General features: G+C 57.0%; 1 protein-coding gene across 1 annotated transcript in view; it reads left to right on the plus strand.

Annotated features, from left to right (window-relative positions):
- Window positions 1-11,935: 11,935 nt before the first annotated feature.
- ARNT2 (aryl hydrocarbon receptor nuclear translocator 2) overlaps window positions 11,936-17,932 on the plus strand; it is a gene marked incomplete at its 3' end in the record, with an annotated part of 141,015 nt that continues 135,018 nt past the window's right edge. The window contains exon 1 of the mRNA XM_080808935.1: window positions 11,936-11,969. Within this exon, the coding sequence (XP_080665061.1) occupies window positions 11,939-11,969 (31 nt within the window). The 5' untranslated portion in view covers window positions 11,936-11,938. The remainder of the gene's footprint in view (window positions 11,970-17,932) is intronic.

Consider the following 17,932-nt stretch of genomic DNA (forward strand, 5'->3'; position numbering starts at 1 on the left):
AACAGAATCTCGGAATGGCACCCGTGCCCATACAAAATCTGCCCATGGATGTCTAAAGCAGCAGTTTTGTTCATCATCACCCAAACGAGGAAGCAACCCAGACGTCCTTCTGCAGGTGAGGGGACAAACACACTGTGGTCCATCCAGGCAATGGGATTACCATTCAGCACTAAAAACAAGTGAGCGATCAAGCCATGCGAAGACTGGAGGGACCTCGCTTAGAGAAGCCAGGCTGAAGAGGCCACCTGCTGCAGGGTTCCAGCTTGATGACCTTCTGCAAAAGGAGAAGATGTGGAAGCGGTGGAAAGAGGAGGGTTGCCGGGGTCAGAGCAGGGCAGTGACGTGAGAATGGGGTATTTTGAGGGCAGTGAAACGATTTGTATGCCATGGTGGATAAGCGTCGTTAAACATCTGTCAAAACCCATAGAACATACAACACCAAAAGTGAACCCAAGTGTAAACGATGGACTTGGAGTGATTATAATGTGTCAATGTCACCCATTCATCGATGGAACAAATGTCCCACTGTCGTGCAGGACGTTGGTACAGGGGGATGGTGCGTGTGGGTGCAGCGGACATTTGGAATTTTTCTGTGACCCTTAAAGTGTTCTACAAAAATAAAGTGGACTAAAGGGAAAAGTAGAAACATTCCCAGATTAAAGGAGACTCCAGAGACGTGACTATGTATAATTTTGGATCGGGCTCTTGAACCAGAATTCCTTTTTTCCATAAAGAACATTTTTTGGATACTTGGGAAAAATGAATAATATTCGCAGCTTAGATAATTACATTGCATCCTGATCACTTCTCTTTTTTTGATAATTTCTTGATTATAATCGTGATACTGTGGTGATGTAAAAGTGAGCCCTTGTTCTTAGGAAACGCACACTGAAGTGTGTGGCAGAAAGGGCTACGATGTCTCTGATATTCTCAGATGTTCGGAAAAAAGATAACATGAAGATATACAGGGAGGAAGCAATAAAGCAAGTGTTGTAAAATGTTAACAATTGGGGTGAAATGTGTAGGATCATTCTTTCTACTATTTTTACAACGTTACTGGGAGTCTGAAATTATTTTGAAATAGAAGAGTACAAAAAGTTGGGAAAGTAAACCACTTCAAATGAACTGAAAGGGACCTAAGAGGTATTACACTCATTTTGAAGAGGTCCTACTTTCCAGCTCTCCCCCGTCCCTGCGTCTCTGTGTTTGGGGGCTCGGCCACCACCAACAGAAGACCTCCTCACCCGGCCGCGGATGCTCCAAACAGACGTTCAGGCACAGACCTCTGGAAACACAACTTTATGTTTTCGAGAAGTTAGGTCAGTTTGCTTCTGATCTCACCCGAAAATCCAGCACAGCTGGGGGACCCATCTGGACAACCGAAACCACCAGCAGCACCAGGGACGACACACTCATCACAGGGTGTGCTGACCAGGTGACCAGCGGGACCAGGTGACCAGCCCTCGGAGCACTCAGCCTCCAGGCTCCCGCCACTCGGGGGACCGACCTCGCCCCGGGCACAAGAACCATCCCACCTTCCCACACTTGCTCACGCTACTTGTGTCCACAGTTTCTAGCCTCCTGCATCGTATTTCAAGTTACTTCATGAAGTTAATCCAGGGAGCTCCATTTCAAGTTTGCGTGTTAAAATGAGATAGCGTCTATCAGAGGGCCGGCTCTTTTTTTTTTTTTTTTTGCATTAATTAATACTTGGAGATTGAGGGAGCAAACACTTTGGACGCAGACCAGTCTGGGTTCCTGTACTTAGCTCTGGAACTCATTCGCTGTGTGACCTTGGGCAAGTCACTCAACCTCTCTGAATATCACTCACCAGACCTGCGAAATGAGAAAGAGAGTAAGTGAATTAAGTTACAAAGGGTAGGACACCTGGGTGACTCAGTCGGTCCAGCGTCTGACTTTTCATTTCAATCAGGTCCTAATCTCAGGGTTGTGGGGTTGAACCCTGAGTTGGGGTCTGTGCTTGGCACAGAATCTGCTTGTCCCTCTCCCTCTGCTCCTCCCCCTGCTCGTCTCTAAGATAAAATAAAATAAAATCTTCTTAAAAAGTTACAAAGGGTTAAATAAAACACATACAAAAATAATTTTGAATCTTTTAGGCACTTTATGTAGATACAATATATGTATAGATACAAGCCTGCACAGTCACATAAATATAAACGTGATATAGTCGTTATTTACATCATTTTGATTAAAGTTGGAAACCAGCAAGACCACAGTGCCCTCCAGGGCAGCCAAGAGGTTCTCAGCATCAGCTTGGGGGATGACCTTCGTGCATGGTCTGGAACATTCTTTTTTTTTTTTTTTAAAACGCAAGCAGACTTATCAGACCTTGAGAGACAGACTGAACTGACCAAATGCCAATTTATTTTTGATGGGAACAAAAATAGAAAGTACAACAGCTCCTGTGGGCCGACCAGCTCTTTACCTCCTCACAGCAAACCTCCTTCAGTAGCCGGATTATACCGGGGAAGGAGAGGAGGGGTGTGTGGAGTGACGGGAGATGAGACAGGTGGCCTCGTGGCCCGTGTCACTACGTAACGATAGACAAATGCATCCCCCGCCCAGGGGAGGAGCCGGCCACGTGGACAGGCTCCACGGGAGCCCTGGGCACACACTGCTTCCCTGACACAGACCACGGCTTCCTGTCCACAAAGGAGTCATTGACTCTATTCGTTTTCTGTCCGGTTTTCCGTTTTAACTGTTAGTTGTAACTTCTCTTCCTCCTCCTCCCGCCCTCCTCCTCCTCCTTCAAATGTACATTGATCGTCAGGGCAATACTCAGATTCTCGGTTCCCGTTCTTTCTGCTTGTGAGTGAAGAAAGAGCTTTCGAGTCAACATCAGCCTCGGACGATTCTCCCAGTTTCGGGTTGGCTTTCCGCCTCCGAGCTGAGCCCTGAGCTCGGTCCTAACCCAGGGTCCTGACTTTGATTTTCAGTCGCTCAGAAACAACCCCGCCGACCCAGCAAAGGGCTCTTCTCTGTGGGCACCGAGAGAGTCACAAGGGAATCTCCCAAGGAGGAACACACCCATCCCTGGGAAAAAAGAGACCGTGAGGGTTTCAGGACACCCTCTAACAGCGTCTGGGATGTGTCACTCCCGGCCAGGCGGCTGGGGTCCCGTGGGCGGGCTCCCCATCTGAGCAAATCCTTGTGAGGTGTGTGAACGAAGTAAGCCCCGGGGGCTGTGAGGGCGGTCAGGCCGACGGTTCTCACAGCAAATATTTTCATTTTTAAATTGAATCTCTTAATGATTAAATAATAAAAATTATGATTACTTTGAATATTATTACTTTTCCCTTCAAGGATCATAGAGCCAAAGATGATTTGGTCAACGAACCTTCTGCTTAAGTCACATTTATTAATTAATTTATTTATTTATAGATTTTATTTATCTGACAGACAGAGATCACAAGTAGGCAGAGAGGCAGACAGAGAGAGGGAGGGGGAAGCAGGCTCCCCGCCGAGCAGAGAGCCCGATGCGGGGCTCGATCCCAGGACGCGGAGATCATGACCTGAGCGGAAGGCAGAGGCTTAACCCCCTGAGCCCCCCAGGCGCCCCAAGTCACAAGTTTAGAAGCTTGAGGGAGACACAGGACACACGTGAAGGTCTGTGCTTCCTCCTGGGCATTTTCTCGCTCGTCTCCCCTCAGCGGCGCGGTCGGTTACAGCTCACTGAGCGGTGACGGGAACGAGGGAATGGCCCCATCCTGGCCACCCGCCTCCCCTAGCCAGCACTGATTTTTCTATATAACGGGGAGTTTGCTTTATAATCCCATGTTACGCTCGAGAAGCGCGGGCGTAGGGAAGGGTACCACCGCCAGGCTCACCGTCGTCTTGTCGAGACCGCAGGGGCAGAGAGAGGCACCTACAGCCTGGTGGTTCATGAAGGAAAGGCGGCCCCCCCTTGCCATCCGCTCAGGCAGCTGGTGATCTTAAACTAGTTGGCCAAGGGAGGGATTTCCCCTCTCTCTGGGATGTGGAGCAAACCAGGGCTCGAGACTTTAAGAAGCAGGGGAGGCTAGAGCACGTGGGGCAAGGGGTGTGGGCGCAGGGGTGGGCAGGCCGGAGGCACCGACACACCCCTGTTCTGCGGTTTGGCTCGGTGCTCAGTTGACGGCAAGTGGGTTTTGAGTGCACGAGGCAGGTGGGTCGGCAGCACGTAGAATGGCCGGTTTCTGGGCCGTCGGCACCTGGCCCCGCAGCGGGAGACCCCGGTGGGTTCTGGTCCCGTTCACAGGTGGTGAGAAGAAGAGGAGCTGCCCTTTGTGGATGAGACAGAGGCCTGGCCTCCGGCCGGCCCGAGACGGCAGCCCTGCTGTGGGCAATGCTGCCCAGAAGAGCAGATCCTCCTAACGGGATCCCCGGGAGACACAGGTGCCGACCAGAAGACAGGTCTGGGGCAGGTGTCGTGGGGAGGTGGCTGGCTACAGCGGTGAGGCCGTGGGAAGTTCAGATGCCTGGAGAACCCCAGGAGACACCGGGGGCTGGAAACCTTGTGAAAGACTAGACCCCCTCCTAATGGGGAGAGGCGGAGTTCATGTCATCCTCTGAGACACAGCAACGGAGCCATGGAAACTGACCCGCCTTCCCAGCAACCCCCACCGCACCAGGGATGCTGACGCGGCCCAGGGCTGGTCCCTCTCTAACCTTCGGTCCCCTGATGGAGACGGCAAGCAGGGACAACTGGAGAGTTTCTAAGGTTTGCCTCTAACTTACGTTCGAGATGGTTTTTTTAAAGTTCAATTCTAAAATCCCAAGACTGTGTTTAAAATAGGTAGATATTCAGAAAACCAAAATCTCAGCCCTGCAGGAGTTAGACTCTGTGGGCTCAAACTAAACGTTCTTCCACAGAAATGCGCTTATCTCCCCCTGTCAGTGTGACCTGCGGGGAGGGAGCCCTCGTCACCCGTCCTGTTTGTGGCAACACGCGGGCTAACGACGGAGCAGTCGCAGACCAGCCGTCTGGATAATGAGCTTGGTCTGGGCATGTGCTCTCGGAGTGCGTGCGGGCGCCAGCAGGATGCCGAAGATCACTTGGAGACAGAGAGTAATCGTTAACCGGCCCCATTACTCACTTGGCATTTTTACGCAGAAACGACCTCTTTACAAACAACATGAGCCCAAAGGCACCTCTTTAGAATTACCCTCTAAGACGGTCAGACACTCTTATTATGCTGGGAAAAAAATTGCCGTCGGTGAGGGTGGTGTCCAAAATGGATTAATAAAATGGGAATGTGGCTACCTAAGAGATCTGACGCACACGGCGGCATTTCGCCACGAGCAAGGCCAACTCAAAAATGCCCAAGCCGGGAAGTCATGGTGTGAGGCGACTGGATGGTCCTAGAGAGCTGGGCATCCGGGAGCGGGGGATGCGATCGCCGCTGGAGACAGAGCCACGGAGCTCCTTCTCACGCACCTGGGGAGCAGGAGGACTCCCCCCAAGTAGGGCGCCGAGCTCGGAGTGCCCCTTACTCATGCTCCTTTCTTTCTTGTTCTCCAAGTGACTGATGCAGCTTTTAATATAACACGATCCGGATTATAGCAGGAAAAACGATGAAAGCCCAGCCAGGAGGTGTTGTGAGGGACGTGCTGGGAAGCGCCCTCGGCAGCGTTCACCGTGTGTCCTACCGCGGAGGACACCGGCCAGAGGCGCGGTGGGCTCTGCGAGCACTGTGGTCCAGTTAGACGGTCGCCTTCCCCGCATCCCGCCCCCCCCACTCTCTCCATCATACTAGAATATGTCCTATGGCTCAGGATATGAGCTGGGGGCCAGGGACGAGACAAAAATATGAAAGCCCATGCTCACAACTTCATGAAATATGCATAAACAAGAAACGGATCCCAGCACAGTGGGCATGTGGCGGAGTAAGGGGACAGCTGGGACGCGGAGCCCTTCATGGAGGAAGCTCCCCAATTGCCGCCGGGAGAGAGGAGGCGATGCTCGGTTCCCGAGGAAGCAGAAGCTCACGGGGGAGAAGGGCACCTTGGGAAAGGAGGCATCGCGGTGTGCGACGTGTGCCGGGGACGACAGGGAGCTGGACCTTACTGGAGCGCCGTGGCTGATGGTGGGTGTGTGGCGCTCCTTTCCAAAGACCCGCCCTTGGACTGACTCACAGATGCTTCTTTTTATTTCTTATAAACATTTCCGACTTCTTGCTAAGTCAGTCTCCGCATTGATCTCGGGTCATTTTCTTCCTCGTCGTAGTGGCCAACTGTGGAAACAGCCTTGCGTTAAAGAATAGGACACTGTCCCTGTTCTCTAGAGCCACAGGCTCCCACTGGGAGGCGCTTTCTTCTTATGTGACTGGGTCTCCCATCCCGAGAGGGGACATGGTCACTGACCCATGGTATGGTTGATCCCGGGGGTAGGCATCGAAGCCAGGGCAGCCCCAGCCTTGAACTCTACTGCAGGAAGAGATACAGTCCCTCTCCACGCGTGGGAGCCAGAGACTGTGCCAACTCTCCGTGTCCGGAGCCGGGTCTTCCCCACGTGCAGGAAGGTGGGAGTAACGAGGAGCAGAGAAGACAGGCACAGTGAGTCCTGGTGACGCGCGGAGGCACGGTTCCGGTGTCCCTGAAGTGTGACTGTGTTTGCGTCCTTCACTCCTCCTTTGGAGTCTTCCGTGGGCCCCACGTTGAGCTGCGGAGCTCTCAGGTGCAAAGCGGTAAGTCCTTACTGACAGACTCCACCATTTTTTTTAAAGCATTTTTTAAATATTTATTTATTTTGAGAGAGAGAGATGACAAGTAGGCAGAGAGGCAGGCAGAGAGAGAGGGGAAAGCAGGCTCCCCGCGGAGCAGAGAGCCTGATGCAGGGCTCGATCCCAGGACCCTGAGACCATGACCTGGGCTGAAGGCAGAGGCTTAACCCACTGAGCCACCCAGGTGCCCCCAGACGCCACCATTTTAACCTGAATGGGGCTCACTCGTTTTCGTCGATTCCTGTTTAATGAAAGTATTTGCGGCTGTGACTGTTTCTCTGCGGGCGGCTTCTGATGTGCAGGCGTCTCGACGCTATTTTCCCAACTGCCAGTCGCTGTGGGTTTGGATTTCCTTTTTCTCCCCCCAAATGTGCCCCCTTTCATCCTTGGCTACTGAACCCTCCTTCTTGGATAACAACCAGTATCAGCAAATACATTTTGCCAACCACATGAGAAATCGTGTTCGAAGCCTTTCTTGAATGTTAGCTTCCTTAGTTCTCACAAAACCCCTGTGGGGTGAGTACTGTTTTCTCCCTGTTTCACACACGAGGAAACTGAGGCAGAGAGATGTAGCCACGTGGCAGGTGAACACGGTGTTTGCACACGGGCCATGTGGCTCCCAAGGCCACGATCTGAGAGCGCGGTTTACAGAGCTCCACGCGCTCGGGAAGGCCACCGGCATGCCGCTGGCGACCGAGAAAGCCTGAGACCCCGGCAAGGATGGGGACAGGCACCTGCCGCGCCCATGCCTGAAGAAGCCCAGGTCATAGGACACCGGGTTCTTCTAGCCCGAGAGCAGCTCCCGGGGACGGATTCTCCAGGGAGGAAGCTCCTGCCTGTGGGCATTTTCACCGTAGATGTGTGTGTCTGGTATGTTCTGGCTTCGGAATGTCCCTTTGTACCACGTGCGGGGGCAGAAATCCACTCATCCCAGACTCCTTGAAGCAACTAGACCCTCACCTTGACACAGACGGATCTCCTGTGCAGACGGCGGCCTCCTTCAGACGGAATGCAGGGTCCTTCCGAGGCCTGTATCCCGCCACCCCCTCTTCAAGGAGGTGCCTGGGTGGTTGTGGAGGGGCTGGTGGGGGGCAAGGGCCCTGGGATCCTTGCTCCCCTCCATTCCGAGTGGCTGGGTGGCCAACTGGCCGGTGAAATTGAAGGCATCTTTGGGAGGCCTGGATTGTGGCTGAGATCTGGGGCCCTGGTTTGGAGGCTTTGTTCGATGAGCCCTGCTCCTTGAGCCACTCGTCCTCCTCCCCTAGGAGCCTGGGAGCCTAGACTCAGTACCTCTGGGTCCCCTCACCTGCGGGAATGCAAGGATCTCCAGCACGCGGGGCCACGCGGAGGCTCCACAGAGCCGGGAGCGTCACGGGGGGCCCAGTTCTCTGTCCGCATCCCTCAATCCCTCCAGAACCATCCTGCATGGTCCCCCTCCTGGGCTCCAAACGGGGGGAAGCCCTCAGCGGTTGGCTTTTCCATCAGCTCAATGGAGGTGCCTCTGCTGGGACTCGGGCCGGAAGATGGAAGTCAGAGCACGTGGGTCTGACAGCCTGTCCTCCCCCTTCCTCTCCCTGCTTTCCCTGGGGCGGAACCAGAGGCTCTGCCCCTTCCTGTGTGTGTGTGTGTGTGCGTGTGTGTCTCTCTATGTCTGTCTATCTCTCTCGGGTGGTGGGGGGGTTCCTGCCACATGTTCCTTCTTCTCTGCTGGGTTATCCGAGTCACCTTCTAAAGCCTCCTATGTGTGCAGGGCACCAACATCGCCACATTCAAGTCCACGGTCGCTAGCACTCAGCACAGGGGTTCGCCTCGCCTGCCGTACCGGCGCCGTAAGGGGCTTCACGAAGCTCCAGGGCAGGGAACAGGGTGCGTTGGTGACAGAGGACACCTGGGCCACGCTCTGTTTCAAAGGCCGTGCTCCTGTGTTTCTCTGTAAACCCGCGGCCCCATCCAGCTCTCGGCTAAGTCCCTGCCTCTGAGGGTAACGGGGAGACCCACTAGCCGGGGGCTCCACCTCCTTTGTGTCCGGAGAAGAGCAACAAGTTGGGAAGAGGGGGGACGGGGGGGGGACGGGCAGAGCAGCGAGCCGCAGAGAGGCGCCCCTGCTCGCAGATTCGGCAGCCTGGCCGTCTGTCTGTCTGCCCTTCCGCGCCCTCTTTTCCGGAGGAAGGTCCTGCTTTCATCCCCGGCCTCCTGCTATCTTAAGGGGAAGAGAAGAGAACAATCCTGGGGTCACCACACATCGTGCGACGGGAGTCCTGTCTCTCGTGTCAGGATTCACAGGGCTGGGACGCAGGGCGAGGTGACCGGCTGCTTCCCTCCGCCAGTGTCGCCCGCGCGGTGGCTGCCGGCCCAGGGCGCTTCTGGGAGAAGCGCGCTCCCGGTCACGGGTCACGTGCTGTGGGCCCAGCGGGTCTGCCTTCATTCCTTTTTTTAAAACATGCAAATCTCAGCTTCCAATTCAACAGCCTCCTTCGGAATTTAAAAGAGTTCTAGGTTGTTTAAAGGTTGAGCAGAATTCCTGAGCCTGTTAGCTGGTCACAGTCTACTGGCTCTCATAATTAGCACGAGACCACTGTGCTGTGTAAACGCCACTCAGTATTCAGCAATGACTAACCGCCCCATTTCCGACTGTTTACTCAGGAGCGGGGGCTTTCCTCCACAATCGATGTTTCTGGGTATTTACCTATTTAACAAGAGGGAAGAGAGGGATCGAGAGAGACGAGACAGAAGGTAAGGGCCCAGATCCCCCATTTCTCCACCCCTTTGGGACACCTCCCCCGCCCAGCCGCCAAATCCCGGCACTGTGGGTGAGCCGGTTCCAAGTCTTGCCAGGCTACCGAGCTGCGTGACCTTGGGAGTCTCTCCCTGGAGCCTCTGGTCCCTGATCTGCAAAGGGCGAGGGCTGAGTTGGTCAAGGTCAAAGATCACCCACCTGAGAGGTGCAGGGACTGCGGGAGAAGGTGGAATGTCTCCTTCTGTTCACGTCACACCGGTTCTTACTCACCACAGCAGGACAGACTCGAAGCAGAGTATGGAAACGTCGCAGCCCCGAGCGGCTAGCCACGTGCCACCTGTCTTTTGCAAAGGACAAAGGCAAAGAGGATTAAAGATATCTGCCAAGTAACCTTTACAAAATGGGCAGCAGGGCTCAGCACAGTACAGAAGTCAAGCTTGTCAACAAATAGGCGTGTCTGTGCTAGGGGTGTGTGTGTGTGTGTGTGTGTGTGTGGTGATGCGTTATGTTCCCCCCAAATTCCTTTTTCAGGGCAAATATCACAAATACATTTGTTTGCAGGCGATGTCAAAGGGAGCCACAGGTCACGGCTGATAGGGACCCCCTCCCCCAGGAGAAGGGCTTGCTGACTTCCAAGGGGCACAGAGGGTGGGAGCGTGCAGAGCTCAGTGGGAGCAGGGGTGCGGTGAGGCTGGGTGCCCTGCATGGAGACGCGCCACCAGACACAGCCGCCCGTGGCCAGCAGGGCCGGAAAGGGAACATCTAAGACGGATTTCCCCTCTTTTGACGTGGTGTGACAAGGCGAACTTGCCCTCGTGCCTCCCGCACGGAATCTTGAGTCAGGTGTACTGCGTATCGGGTGCGTGTGGGTATCTGACGGGGTCTGTAGAAAGGGAGCTTCTCACTTGGCGTCACGTTGGGAGCACCGGGGACATTCTACTCCATTCAAGGATGCCGGGGCTGCCAGCCCACGGCCGAGGTGCTCTTTCTCTCATCACCTCCCTGGGCCGGGCCCATTGCGGGGCCAAATGCGACATGAAATGGAACACCTTCTCCATCCGCCTCTCCGCGCCCCGCTCATTTCATCAAAGCCCAGTTTTCATTTTCCCGGATCACTCCCTCCGTGGTCTCTCTGCCTGCGTCCCTTCGGCCTACCCCCACCCCCCCGCAGCAACTGTGTGCGCCCGGAGTAGGACTATCTTCTCGGGGCTCTTCTCCTCCCCAGCCCCAGGCTAGGCCCTGGGAGAACAGAGCCCCCGTGGCTTCCTTTCCACCGCACACCCAGCACCTAGCCGGCACACGGCAGACCCCCGAGGTCTGCCCCGTCGATAACCAAATGAATATCATTAAGCGCCTGTTAGTCAGCTCAATAGTCACAAATACTCCCCAAAGACAGTGCCTATTTGGAAATACATCCCAGGCACTGTTTTCCTACCCTCCCCCCATGCTCCTTTGGAGGGGTGGGAGAGGGTCGGATGCTTCTGCAGACGCGTCTGCGGGTAGGAGCCATGTTGCCCTCCTCCGGCTCTCACCTGGGATGGATTCGTTCACCCGCGTGCGCTTTGCACCTGGGGCTCCCGCCTCGCCCAGTTTCCTTCCTATGAGCTGCTCGGGACACAGCCATCGGGGCGCCCGCGGGAAGAACAGAGGGTCCCCCCGGCGCTCCGCGGCGTAACCTCACCAGGACATGCAGATCAAAACATTGAAAAATCTGTTCAATTCTGTCTCTGGTGGTGTCCACGCGGCTCTTGCAACCACCTCAGGTCATCGCCAAGGCCGGTCCCCGGGCCAGCGGAGCAGAGCTGCGTGCCCTCCTCCGAGCTAAGTCGTCCGCGATTCCCGGCCGGGGGTGCACCGAGCGCGCTCCCGAGCTGTCCGGGCCCTGGGCATCTCTGGGCGCGGGCGCCCACCCCTCGGCCGCGGCTCCGGCCCCGGAGAGCCAGGCGGCACGGCCCCGGCATGCTAAGTGGGCCGCACTGGGCGCCTTTGTTCCCGCGCCTCCAAGGACCGCGTCCCTCTGCATCCTAATGGGCTTCTCGCCCCACCCGCCCCGCGCCCCGCCCGGCCTCCGCGCTGCGTCCGGGACCCCCGAGCGCCGGCCGGTTCGCCCCCCGCCCACACCTGCGCGGGGCCGGCCCGAGCACCTGCGCGCGCGGCGCCCCCCACCCGCACCCGCACCCCCACCCGCACGCACCCGCACCCCCCCGCACCCCCACCCGCCCCGGGGGGCCCGCGTCCGCGGCGCAAGTCTCGCGGTGCTACGGCCCGGCGGGGAGCGGCGGCCCGCGCCCCCCGCCGCGCGACAAAGGCCGGCCCGGGAGGCGGGGGCGGGGCGGGGCGGCGGCGGGGGGAGCGGAGGCAGCGCCCGCCCGCGCCGTCCTTTGTGTGGCGGCGGCGGCGGCGCCTGGGCCCGCCCGCCCTCCGGGGCCCGGCTCCGCGCCGCGCTCCGCCCCGCCCGGCCGCCCGGCCTCCCGGCAAGATGGCAACCCCGGCGGCGGTCAACCCTCCGGGTGAGTAGCGGCCGCGCCCGCCCGCAGGCCCGGCCGGAGCCCCGCGCGCCCCGGGGTCGGTGGGGGCGGGGGCAGGCGCGCCCCGGGCCCGCGCGTCGCGGCATCGGCACCGGCCCCGCGGCCCCCGGAAGCGCAGCGCCGGCCCGCGACCCCTCGGCTGCCGAGAAGAGCCGCCCGGGCTTCCCCATCGCGCGCCGCCGCCTGTTCGCGCCCCGGGCCCCGGGCGTCTCCGGGGCGGCCGGGGCGGCGGGAGGGCACCGCGCGGGCGCCGGGAAAAGTTTGGAGCCGGATTCAACAGGGTGGCCCGGGGTGGAAGTCGCGCCTTCCCCCGCGCGGCCCGCCCCCGCGCCGGCCCCCCGCGCCCCCCTGTCCCCGCGCGCGCCCTGGTCCTCGGCGGGCACCGGCGCCCGGCCCGCAGCACCGCGGCGGCCCGAGCACCCCTGCCCGGTCCGGCCCGTGCCCGCTGCGTCCGCGGGCGGACCCGCCCTCAGGGTGCGGTCTGCGACCCCCACGCGCGCCTGGCACATCTGGGACGGGTGACTGGGTCCCGAGGAGCGGGCGCGTGTATCTGTTCGGGAAGGGGAGCGGGCGGTTCTGTTTCCGGCGGGGGGGAATGCCCCACCTGGTGAGAAGGATTCCCTGAGGGGCGCCCCAGGATGGGACGGGGGGACACCCGGGCTGGCGGCTGTCAAGTCTTGGGTGCTGTGTGCCCACAGCCACCATCCCGCCTTGGTGCTCACTAAGTCCCCGAGGAGGATGCTGGCCGCAGTCAGACCAGGCCAACCCTCCAGGAATTCCCAGTGGGGAAAGGTCCGTGTGTTAGAGGTTCAGGTGGGGGGGGGATGCCTAGTAAAGAAGAAAGTACGGGTCATCAGAGTTGGGAGTAAAGGGTCCCCTCCATCTTGGGTGGCCGGGAAGCTTCTGGAGATGAGACGTTTCCCAGCCCACCTCGGTGGGACTGGAGGGTTCGCATGTGCGGAGCTGGGGGCCCACGGTCCTTGCAGGTGGAGGGGACCGCTCGAGTGGCAGACGCGCACTGGGTAGGTTTCAGTGAGTACGTGGAGCGTTGGGGTTACAGGAGGGAACGGTGGGATTTCACAGACTTGTTTGTGTTTGAAGGACACTTTGAGGAGTCTGGACCCCCCCCCCCAACACACACATGAAGGAGTCCTCAGTGGTATTGAACGAGGGAGTCTCATGGTCACTGTTCCTCAGGAAGGTGGACTTCTAGATAATATCGGAAGGCGCGAGCCTGGAGTCAGGGAGGCTGGTTGAAATGAGGGCCGTGGTCGGGGGGAGGACGGTGAGATGTCCAGAACCCGGCTCTGGACAGAGGGGAACAGCACCCTACGGCAGGTGGCGGGGGGGGGGGGCTGGACTTGGCACAGCTCAGATGTGGGTAAGGGTAAAGGGGGAGGCCCTGGAGACACAGAGGTGGGGAGTCGGAGGCATTCCAAGGAAGGAGGCTCCGTGAGAGACGCAGGGAGTCTTGGCGCTCCGATCGGGAGCTGGTGGTCCAGAACGATGAGCGGACGTGGCCCATGTGGACACAGCTGTTCCGGCTGGCTGGTTCCCGGAGTCTGTGGTTTCAACCTGGTCGGCTGCTGGAAAATCAATAGCAAACCGATGGACTTCAATGTTATGACATTAAAAAAAAGCAAAGGCAGTTAAATGAAGATCCTGTAGAGGCTTACATCCGAAAGAGGAGCAGAGTCAGAGCGGGCATATAGCTAGCATATCCACACGCGGAACCCCTTACAGCAGGGAGACTGCAGATTGGACTGACTATAGAGGCAGGGCCCCAAGCCTGTCACCGGAGCCCACTGCCCCAGGGCTGGAAGTCCCATATGCTTCTTTGAACACCGCCCCCCTTCCTGCCTCTCCCCTCTCCCGGGACGTCGTTGCTTTGCAAAGGGTAAGAGCTTGGTAAACACAGGCAAATGCACCAGGAGGCACTGAGATTTATTTGTGCTGCTCCTTCGTGCCCAGGGTCCAAAGGCCACAGCCTGTCGCCTCTGCCCCCGTGCCCACTGGTTCCGTTTTCCCAGCCCGGGGCTGTCCGCCGGCAGGCCCCTGCGCCGTTAGCTGTCTCCGGAAGGCTTGGTGAGGGCGCTCTGGGTCTGCGATGCTGCGATGCTGGACGGAGCTGGGGTCCTCCCATTCTGCGGGTGTTCGGGTGATAGGACCCCCATTTAAACTTCTGATTTGCCGCTCGCAGATCTCCTGTTTGGGTTTCAGGTCCGGATTCTAGCAGCTCCTTGGGGGAGCCGTGGTCTCTGAGGAGAGAAAGGCTGGGCTCCCCCGAGTTCTCCTGGCTTGTGCCCCCCTGTCTGGGTGTCCAGTTGTGCCTGACCCCTCCCCGCTCCAGGCCCTACACGGCTCGCTGATTCTCCCTGTTCTCTCTGGCCGGGGTCGACCTCTGTGCCCTAGACCAGGGGATGGTGTTCCAGAATCTTCTGTTGCGTGTGTGCATCGTTTGTTTCACTCCCTTTTTGGGTGATATTTAAGCACTTCTGATTTATATGGAATAGGGAAGGTTTGGCTTCGTTTCACGCATGGATGGTTATCCATAACCGGAAGGGCACAGCGGACAAGGGGGCTGCCTTTCCGGTGCCCGCAGTCCACCGTCATCTTTTGTAGCGGAAGCAGGAGGGTCTCAGGTACAGTGAGACCCGAGAGCATCGGGAATTAGGCACCACCAGGACGTTCCCTGCAGTGAGCATTTACAGAGGAGTTAATGAGGCTCGCTTGCACGCGGCAAAGGAATCGACAGGTATGATTTCAGAGACTCAGTATTTCTACTTTTTCCTGAAATCAATGACATCTTTTCCCTCCGTGTTTCTGGTCTCCAGATGGAGCGTGTGGTACGGGAAGGTCGTCCTCGGGGCAAACAGCTGTAGGCGAAGGGACGTTTGGGTCGGTTCAACCGAGGCATCGGACGCTTCGGATGCACCAAGCCCTGCTCTGGGTTTGGGCCAGGGTGAAGGTAGGAAGGATGCCCTTGGACCTCAGGGAGTTCTGAGGCTAACGGGAGGCGCGAGGAAACTGACTTCGTAACAAACAGTAGCATGAAGTGCGTGTGGGACAGGGGTGCTGCGTGATGCTGGGAACGCACACAAAGCCTTGGGGGCGCTAGTTTCTGAAACCGGGAGTTTAGAGCGGAGAGAGCTTGTCCTACAGAGAACATGGGGTCATTCCAGGCTGGGGTTACATGGGCAGACTGGGGAAGGCATGGGCAGTCCTCGCAGTGCTCCTGGGAACCCAGAGGGACGCCCAGGGATGCGGCGGACTCAGAGCTCCGGGGGATGCCCACAGAGCTTGTGGGGGGCCCCGTGGCCCTGCCCACCCCCCTGCCCCAGGGTGGAGGAGCGCCCAACCCAGCAGACCCTGGAGGCCCGATTTCTTTGCATATTGCTTTTCACGGAACTCACGGGCCTATCAATCACGAGACACATCGCTGTTGTAGGAACCCTGGAGGGAAGGCTCTGCAGTTCAGCCCAGACTCTCCGTCAGTTACGCAAGGTGCGTCCGTCTCAGGTTGGTTTAAAAATGTGCATTTAGAATCAGTCAAGTACTGTGCGTTAAGAAAAAAGTTCATTTTGCTGCTGGACCATCCACATGTGAAACCTATGGTCTTCTTCTTTTTTAAAAACTGCATTTAAATTCAATTAATTAACATACAGCGTTGGTCTGCTTTTCAGTGAAGAATCTTTTTAAGGATGATCTTGTAGCCATGTGCCATGAGCCTGGCGATGCACTGACAGCCCGTTGGCTCCTGCCCCGTGAAAGGAGTGATGTCTGAGAAAGAGGCTAACCCTCAGCCAGTATTTACTGAGCAACTACTATGTGCCAGGTACTGAGAGCTCAGTTCTGGGTGGTCAGCAGTGCGTAACCAGGACCGCCATGACCGCTGAGCTCCTTGCTGCCCGCGGGCACACGCAGCCGTAAGAAGCCCACAGGTGTGTTAGTTATAAGATTGTTAACGGCGTGAAGAAATGAAGGAGGTTTGAGGCTTGCCTCTTGGAGGGGAAACCTTTTTTAAAATTCTTTGTTAGCATTTGATTGTATTGCTTTCCCTTATCGATCACCCCAGAGACAGCAAACTTGGTATCGATCACCAGATTTCGAATCAGAGTGCTCTGATATGACAGTTCCTACAAAGCAAGTTAAAGGACATTCTATCCTGGGTCCCTAGGCGGTCACGGTTTTTAAGAGTTGGGTGTATTCATCGAGGTGTCCTGGTGTTTGCTGGTTATCTTGCACGAGCAGTCAGAGCTGTGTACTTCGTACGGAAGTCGTTGCTGCTCCCACGCTCCCAGACATTTTGTAAGTGAGAGCAGGTGGGTGTGGGGGTCCCGTGGGATCCCGTGGGGCCCGGCGGAGGTGCCGGGTATCTGATCCGTAATGTAGCAGAGGTTCTGTAAGGCAGTCCTTGGGGGTCAAGGGACCAGCCCTCGCTGTTGGCTGCGGGGATGTAGAATACATTCTGCCGTGGGGGCGGACGCATCTGTAAGCGGAGTAGGTATAAATGGACAGAGTAGATGGGGACGATGTAATGAGATGCCTTACGAGGTTACATTCCAGGTTGAGATTAAACGTATTTGATTTTCTTTTTTTGTGGTCGAGTGTAGTCAACACACAACGTTGCGTGAGTTCCAGGCCTGTCACCTAGTGATTCTGTGGCACACGGTGCGCCACGCCGGGCTCATCCCAAGTGCGGCTACCACCTGTCGCCGTCCAGCGCGGCCGGGATACCGCTGACTGCGTTCCCTGTGCTGTTCCTTTCATTCCCGTGACTTACTCGTCCCGTAGCTGGAAGCCCGGACCTCCCACTCCCCTTCACGCATTTTGCCTGTCCCCTGACTCCCTTCCTGTCTGGTGACCACCAGTTTGTTCTCCGTGTTTGTGAGTTTTTTTGTTCATGGTCTGGTCTTATAGCTCTCGCCTATAAGTAGAATCATGTAGTGTTTGTCTTTCCCCGTCCGACTTTGTCACTTAGCAGAACGCCTTCTAGGTCCTTTTGCGTCCTTACAGACGACAAGGCCTCATTCTTTTTCCGGCCGAGTCCTGCTCGGTTGCGTGTATGCGTGTGTACGCGCCCCATCATCATCCGTGCGTCTGTCCACGGACACTTGCGTTGCCTCCTTGCCTTGGCTACCGTGGATCCTGCTTCTGGGAACACAGAGTTACCTGTATCCTTTTGAATTTGTTTCTGTTTTCTTTGGGTAACTGCCCGGGGTGGGATTGTGGGATTGTAGGGTAAGTCTATTTTCAGTTTTTTGGAGGAAGCCCTGTGCTGTTCTCCAGAGCGGCTGTCCCCATTTGCTTTCCCAGCAAGAGTGCACGAGGGTCCCCTTTCCCCGCATCATCGCCAGGACTGGTTGTTTCTGCTGTTACTGATTTTAGCCCTTCGGACCGGGGTGAGGCGGGACCTCACTGTGGTTTCGATCTGCCTTTCCCCGATGCTGAGTGATGTGGAGCATCTTTTCGGGTGTCTGCTGGCCATCTGCGCGTCTTCTTTGGAGACGTGTCTGTTCAGGTCCTCTGCGCGTTTTTTAATCAGACTATTTGTTGTTTGGTGTTGAGTCGTGTATGTTCTCTCTGCATTTTAGATATTAACCCTTTATCAGCTGTGTCATTTGGCAAGTGTCTCCTCCCCTTCCGCAGGCTGCCTTTTCGATTGTTGACCGTTTTCTTCTCTGCAGAAGCATTTTATCTTGATGCAGTCCCACCGGTTCATTTTTGCTCGTGTTTCCCCTGCCTGAGGAGATGTAGCTAGAAAGATGTTGCAACGGCCGATGTCCAAGACGACTGCTCACTTTTCCTTTTAGGAGTCGCGTGGTTTCGGGTCTCACGTTTAGGTCTTTCCTCCACTTTGAGTCGAGTTCTGTGCGCGCTGTACGAGGGGCCGTTTTGCTCTCCCGCACGTGGCCGTCCAGTTCTGCTGGCACCGTGTGTTGAGG

The sequence above is a fragment of the Martes martes genome (assembly GCF_963455335.1).
Source record: "Martes martes genome assembly, chromosome: 7".
NCBI lineage: Eukaryota > Metazoa > Chordata > Mammalia > Carnivora > Mustelidae > Martes > Martes martes.